Source organism: Delphinus delphis, chromosome 5 (assembly GCF_949987515.2).
Source record: "Delphinus delphis chromosome 5, mDelDel1.2, whole genome shotgun sequence".
Lineage (NCBI taxonomy): Eukaryota > Metazoa > Chordata > Mammalia > Artiodactyla > Delphinidae > Delphinus > Delphinus delphis.
In genome coordinates this window covers 56,119,348-56,127,200 of record NC_082687.1, presented here as the reverse complement: position 1 = coordinate 56,127,200, position 7,853 = coordinate 56,119,348, and the positions used below count along the sequence as shown (strand labels likewise).

At 33.5% G+C, this 7,853-nt stretch overlaps 1 protein-coding gene across 1 annotated transcript in view; it reads right to left on the bottom strand.

Annotated features, from left to right (window-relative positions):
- Nucleotides 1-455: 455 nt before the first annotated feature.
- EPHA5 (EPH receptor A5) overlaps nucleotides 456-7,853 on the bottom strand; it is a 318,271-nt gene continuing 310,873 nt past the window's right edge. Inside the window, exons 16-17 of the mRNA XM_060012452.1 lie at nucleotides 5,509-5,702; nucleotides 456-2,001 (exon numbers count right to left, since the gene is read on the bottom strand). Coding sequence (XP_059868435.1) covers nucleotides 1,842-2,001; nucleotides 5,509-5,702 — 354 coding nt within the window. The 3' untranslated portion in view covers nucleotides 456-1,841. The remainder of the gene's footprint in view (nucleotides 2,002-5,508; nucleotides 5,703-7,853) is intronic.

Genomic DNA, 7,853 nt, shown 5'->3' with positions numbered 1-7,853 from the left:
TCTGACAGGAGGCAATATAACAGGAGGCAACAAGCTACCAAAGTAACAGAGAGAGAAGAAATTGAACCAAGTAGAGAAGAACTGACCAGACAAAAATACTGGAAAAGAGAAATGAGTTGCAGACCATCATAAGATGATAGAAGAAGCTATTAGGGCTTGAAAGAAAACATACAAAATGAGAGAGTTTAGAGATAGAAGGGAAAATAGGAAAGTAAAGAGAAAGGAATTAAAAGAAATAAGAAAAAGTGAAACCATAATTCTAAAACACTCAACATATTTACAGTATTTGGGGGCCCCAAAGAAAGTAAAACAGAGGTAGTTAATGCAAAAGCCATTACTGGTGATTATAACTATTCTCTGAAGGGAGAAACAAAAAAAGTAGTGGATATAAATATATACATGTATATGTGCTATTTTAATAAAAAAAGAGACATCATTTAATGCAAATAGTTTTATTATATATTTACAAGTAATCTGACATCGGGTAGAAGAAATACCTACAGTATCATTTTAATATAAAATGACAAATGACTTTAATAAATTAAAATGACCATTTTTACAGAAAAATTAAAGAGCAATCATGTAAAAATAGTTTTAAATTATCAGTAAAATTTTCCATTTATTATTTTAAGTATAGCACAGATGAGTTTTTTGAGTGTCCAAAGAAATAATGGGCAAAGTATATGTGTCATCAAATATATATGATTTAGTGGTGATGGTGAAAATGAGATTCAATAAATTAAGATAGCCAGCTGAGTGGTGATTTTAGGTCCTTTTAGCTATAGTTATGGAGAAGAGAAATGCTGAGAGAATATGACATTAATTGGTGATAAATGATGATACCCTGTTACCTTTTTGTGGATGGGCAGTGAATTCAATGAACCAGAGAATGCCAGAATAGAAATGGTGAGAACCAAGCATTCAGTGTTCATATTATGTGAAGTAATGGAAGAAGGTCTGTGGTTTAGTGCTTTAGAAGGTTCTACCATGTTTTAAACCTTACAACAATATTTTAACCTTTGAATTTGTAGGTAATTTGAACTAAGTTATCATTTTATTCACAGGTTAAAACATCATTCGTGTTAATGTAATCTAGATGTAACCACCATAACAACAGTTAATTTTCACAAATAACAAATATTAGGCTAAAGTAATTACACATACAGAGTATATAATAAGATACAAACAACTTACAAGAATTCAATATTTAACTCTAGTGATTTTTATTTAATAAGATTTGATAAACTTTATCTTAAACGTGCAAACAGAAAAGGGCACAATTGGTTCCACTGAGATTGTACCAAATAACAAATCAGAGGCAGGATCTAATATATCCTTGGATTGCAAGAATATAATATGCACCACTTAGAGAGTAAACAAGATTCCTGCCTGGGAAGCTTTGCTTAAGGTGATGTTACCTGGGTATTCATCAGAGCCAAAATTTAAGAGTATGTTTTGTTGTTATTTAGGGCTAGCCACACCAATTGTGCTTACAGTTTGTTTTTTTTGTATTTACATTCATATAACATAGGTATCAGTATAAAAACTGTCAAGAAAACATCTTTTCCACAACACAAAGTACCAGTATTTTGCCAAGGAGATGTTATTCCAATTATTCAAATATGCAAATGTTATTTGTTTGAAGTAAAGAAGCAAAGATACTGGCCACAAGTAGCATTAACCATGCAGTTGTTAACAATACAGGCTAAAAATGAAGAGGCTTCTTTGAAAGCTGCCATACATGGACAAAGGTTAACTGATTTCCCTTGACCTCATCCAGATTGGTTTCTGAACAATTTTTCTCACCCCAGCAATTATGTAAAAATTATCAGAAAAATTACTCACTCCAAGGTCACCTGAGCCACAGCGTCCATTGAACTGTATCCATTTTCCATGAAAATCTCTGTATATCGGCCCATTTTGATTGCTTCTAGCCATTCACCTACTGATCTGTAGGCCCCAGACCCCAGTGAGCCATGTTCTGCTAACAAATTAGGTACTCTAAAACACATAAAACACAAATATTAAAAGTAACATTTAAACTCTTTTGTAACAAATTATATTGTAATATTAGCTCATAATCAATGGATCTTTGAGTCTATAAGTATATTTATAATAGAAAAATATACAAATGCTAACAAGGAAGAAAGTAATTCAAAATACAGAACACAAAACAATCTGCTCAGATTTTTTCTATCGATAGTTAATGATGACTTATAATGGCTTGATATGTACATTAGCTAAAAATTCCATGTAGTAATTTAGATGTATTTACTTCCTAAAGCTGTTTTGTTTGTAAAAATAATATAGAAAATGCTACCGAATAGAGATATGCAGGATAATTTGTGTAAAGCCAATTGCTTCTAGACTTCACTAGAGAAACCCATGCTCATTTAAGCTACTTTCCCAGGAGACCAGAAGTTAGTTATCCTTTATATTATGCTCTTACATATACAGGGGTGCTTGTTAATTCACCTAATTACTGGTTAATTCCAGTAGTGGAACTGGAAAGCAAAATGTAACCCCCAATACATAAGAAAACTGAATAGAATTAATCAAACCATGTGATGCTCTTAACTATACTAAATTTATACACTTTGGCCAATAATATATGATATGATAATGATGATGAGGAAGATGATGATTTCTAGAAAGGTATCCTAAGGAAATAATCAGGAAAAATGGCAAAAAGTACATGTGCACATTTTTGCTAATGAAAGTAAACATCAAAAGCAATTTAAATGTCCATCAGTGGGAGTTTACTTAAGTACATTTCAACCATAAGATATAGGACAAATACCTTTCTTACTACTCATGTTCTCTGTACTTTCTCACATCCCATTTACACTTCAACCTACTTCAGTGTAGTTTCTTCCACACCAATTCTATAAAAATTGCTCTGGTTAAGGTGAGCAATGACCTCGATTTTATCAAAATCTGTGAAGATTTTCCAATATGTAAGATGACTGACCTTTCAGAAACATTCAACAATCACCACTACCACCTCCCTCTTGAAATATTACCTTACCTCAACCTTTTTTGAATCATTGTTCTCTCTTTTGTGGCTACCATAACACTGTATGTGTCTCTTCAATCTCCTTTGCTTGCTTCTTTGTCTGACTTTAAAATTTGGAGGTAGCCAGGACATGGCTCTATATCTTGTCTACTCAGGCTATAACTTTATTCTACTTTAGGCAGTTTTACCCACTTTCATAGCATCTATTTTTCTCCAATTTTTATCTCCTGCCTAAATCTCTCATATATTCATATGCTTACTTCATGTCTCCATTAGTTCCTGGGGTTCTCATCACAACATGTCCAAAGCCACACTACTCATCTTCTCCACATCCAATTCTTCCTGAAGTTCTCGTCTTTATACTCTATGATACAATAGTCTGCTCCTTCCTCGTTTTCAGTCCCCTCACAATCTATAATTGTGTGTACTATCCATTCGACTTCCAATATATTGCAAATCTGACAATTTCTATTTAATTTGTCACCACCTTAGTTCAAGACATCATCATATCTTACCTGCACAAGCACTCTAGCTCATAGTTATTCTGCTAAATTCTACTCTCACTTTCACAATGTTTTTATTTTGTTTATCTCTCTCTCCCCCAACTGTGTATTGCTCAATGTTGTATAATCAGCACCTAGCCCACAGCATGACACAGAGTAGACACATGAATATTTATTGGATGAATAAGTGGGCATTTGGTAGTAATTTGTAGCCATTAAACAGTACAGTCAAAGATTTGTTGAAGACAGAATGGAGTATAAAATCTCGAAGTTGAGATTATAGAAGATTTGCAATTTTTGGTAATAGCAAAGTCTAGAATATGACTATGAAAAAGAGTTCAAGGTGGGCTAGAGACCAAAATCATTGAAGGGGAAAATTTCAAGTATTGAGAGATATTTGAATATCATCTACATGGTTACTCAAATCACCTAGTTTTGTGACATGGGTTGGGATAGAGAGAAAGAGACAGTGAATCAGGAACTAACACCTTCTAGAACCAGGATTTGTAGATGACTGAATAAAGGTGGGGTAGTGAGAGATACAGTCTTCCCCCAGTATCTGCAGGGGATTGGTTCCAGGACCCCGCCCTCCACCCCATAGATACCCAAAACTATGGATGCTCAAGTCCCTTATATAAAATGGTGTAGTACAGTCGGCTCTCCACATCTGCACATACAGAGGACCAACTGTATAGTCTTAAGCTAAATCTATTTAAATGAAACCTAGCAAGCTGAATTCTACATAATACATACAAGGAAGTATGAAAGTTCTTAGGAGATTTTAAAGCTGCTCTCAAGCTATAATGATGATGTTGATATAAATTAATACAATTTAGAACATAAAAAAATATTTTTATGATTTCCTTTCCTTATATCCATTTGTGACAACTTAACATAACTCAGACAAGTAGATGAGAGAAACACAATATTTTAGATGACAATAAACAATTTAAATGCACTTATTTTGGGAACAACATAAGGAATGATCTCTAAGATGCATTCTCCAGTTGCAACCATAGAAAGTTAATGATGCCTGAACAGAGTTTGAAGATTCATTCCTCATTTATATTAAAAAATGACTTTTTGCCTAGTAAACAAATGTTATACCAGAATCATAGAACTTATGTAACTTTATCAACAAATTGTTTCTCATTTAGTTCATACTATGGGCAGCCAATTCAGTTACCAGCAGGATACCTTTTCTTGTGGAGATAGACAACTGTCTTATATATAGTGAAAATAACAATTGGGTAAATTTTCTAGTACAGAATCAAACTGATTTATTTTTTGAGAGGATAATTTTGTAATTTTTCAGGTAAAAGAGGTAAGAATGCTTTATATAATGTAACATTATTTAAATGCATTCACATGCATTCAGAAAAGTTTAAAAAATGCTCATTTGTTCACACAAATTTTTTCCACAAGATTACTCATTTATTATTTTTAAGTCCTGTTCATACTGCGCAGTAAATGATTATCCAAATATCTGTACTCAACTGGATAAGGGAAAGGAGTTGTTGATATTCATAAAGTATGACAGGTGGTGAAATCTATTCTAAGGAAATCAAAGAGTAATTGTTGTTATATATCTCCGGTTTAAAATTATACCAGTGCTTAATTGGCTTTTACCAATTATCTTATAATCTTATTTTCCTCCATCCAAACCTATGTGGGGTCCAAAGCACCTGAAAATACACATATTTGGGGATTTTTTAAAATGCTACCTGAATCTGGCTATAGTTAACATTTATCTGAAACTGGTAGGTTAGACTATTAGATTAGGTACAGGTGTTTTAAAGTATAATTTAATCATTTATATTTCACTCATTATAAAAGAATAACATTATGCAAAAACCATATTCAAATAAATTAGTGTAATATAGGTTCATAGGTTAGCATGTGTACACAAATAATTTCATTAACTTGATATTTGTGGCATCAATCTGAATTAGCAATATTCAGAAAAACCTCTCCAGACTGGCCTTGTACCTGCTTGATGCATTAACCAGCGTCTTCAAGCTACTTGGGTTACGGATCAGCTTGTCCAACATGTTGACGATTTCATCAAACTTGGGCCTGCTATTTCGGTCTTTCTGCCAGCAATCCAGCATTAATTGGTAGAGAGCAGCAGGACAGTCCATGGGGCTTGGCAGACGGTAGCCTTCCTCTACAGCTTTAATCACCTGTGTAAAGTGAAACAGAACCGGTCCCCCAAAGCCACAAATTTAGTACAGAATAGCTTGAGAAATTTCCTACTGTTCAGTTTGCATCCTTTCTTACTCTTACTCTTGCAGTAACAAGCAGCATAACTGTCTCTAACAACCTTGATTATTCCATTTGCTGCAAAATACAACAAAGAAAAAATATGCTATTGCACAATATAAAAAAAGATAGGCTTTCCTCACATATGGTAAAGAAAATAAATGGTAATCATCTTTACCTAAAATCTTGGTATAGGGTGATTTGTAAAATTAATTTACATAAAAATAAACAGTTCATCTTTTATTTATCCTCGCATTCTGGAATCAAATGGAGATTAACTTTTCTAGTGGCCTCTCTGAAAAGTTAATGTCTTTTTAATGAAAAATTATGTGTAGAACAACATTTTTTAAAGTAATAGAACTGCAATTTTACTTCTAAAGAGACTTTTGGATGGCAAATGATGGATAAGTCAAAGGCTAAATTAGCATAAATGTCTTATGTATCATTTAATAATGTCAAGGTCTGGCTGTTTATTATCATCTACTGATTTCTGTCAGAAATTTGGAATGACTGTTTAGTAGCGCAGGCATTACAAAGATCATTGATTTTAAATGCAGCCACACATATGAGTATCAGTCTAATTGTGAGACTGTTTTATCAAAAACATTCTTAATGTTGCTGCTGCCATCAAAATGTCTAATTCCAGAAGAGTTCTGTCTATGCTACTGAACATAATAATACAACTTTTATTCTATTTGAATAATTTCTTAATGATTAAACTTAATTATATTTTTCAACAAGCACTTTAGATTTGATCTGACAAATGGAAAAAATATGATGATTAGAATAGAATTTTTACCAAGATAATTTTGAAAGATTGTAGAGAAACCAGTCTCTCAATGATAAAGGAAATGACATCTGAACAAAAGTCGTGGCAGATGGAGAGATTTCGGAGACATTGATAACATAAGGGTAGAGGTGAGAGTAGAGAAAGTATTTGAGAGAAAACAAGTTCAAGTCTTTCACACCGGATGGTTGTTGTGATTAATTTTCGGTTAGCACATTTATGGGGGTGGGAAATGCTGACAGGTATAATTTGGGGCTTGTTTTATTTGAGGTGAGTAGGGAACCACAGATGGCAATCTACAGGAATCTGTCTGCAGTACAGGAGATATTTGAGCTGATAATAAATGTGAGGGTCATCAACGCTTGGTCACAGCTTGAAGTAGGGTATAGTTTATATCTCCCCGGGAAGGCATGAAATAAAGGTTCCTGAGAAGCACCAATAGTTAAATTTGGGCAGAGAAATAAAAAGTACTCAAAGACTCTAAAAATAAATGGTCAGATGAATAACTGAATAACTATGAGCAAAATACCTGGGAGTCATCTACCACTTTAGTTGACTCAAAAACAATACATCTTTATTATTATTATTTAATTTTATTTTCTGAACATCTTTATTGGGATATAATTGCTTTACAATGGTGTGTTAGTTTCTGCTTTATAACAAAGTGAATCAGCTATACATATACATATATCCCCATATCTCCTCCGTCTTGTGTCTCCCTCCCACCCTCCCTATCCCACCCCTCTAGGTGGTCACAAAGCACTGAGTTGATCTCCCTGTGCTATGTGGTTGCTTCCCACTAGCTCTCTATTTTACATTTGGTAGCGTATATATATGTCCATGCCCCTCAAAAGTTAAAAGGCAAGGAGGGGACTTTCCTCAACATAATAAAGGCCATACATGACAAACCCACAGCAAACATCATTCTCAATGGTGAAAAGCTGAACCTGTTTCCACTAAGATCAGGAACAAGACAAGGTTGCCCACTCTCACCACTATTATTCAACATAGATTTGGAAGTTTTAGCCACAGCAATCAGAGAAGAAAAATAAATAACTGGAATCCAAATTGGAAAAGAAGAAGTAAAGCTGTCATTGTTTGTAGATTACATGATACTATATATAGAGAATCCTAAAGATGCCACCAGAAAACTACTAGATCTAAACAATGAATTTGGTAAAGTAGCAGGATACAAAATTAATGCACAGAAATCTCTGGCATTCCTATACACTAATGATGAAATATCTGAAATTGAAATTAAGAAAACACTCCCATTTACCACTGC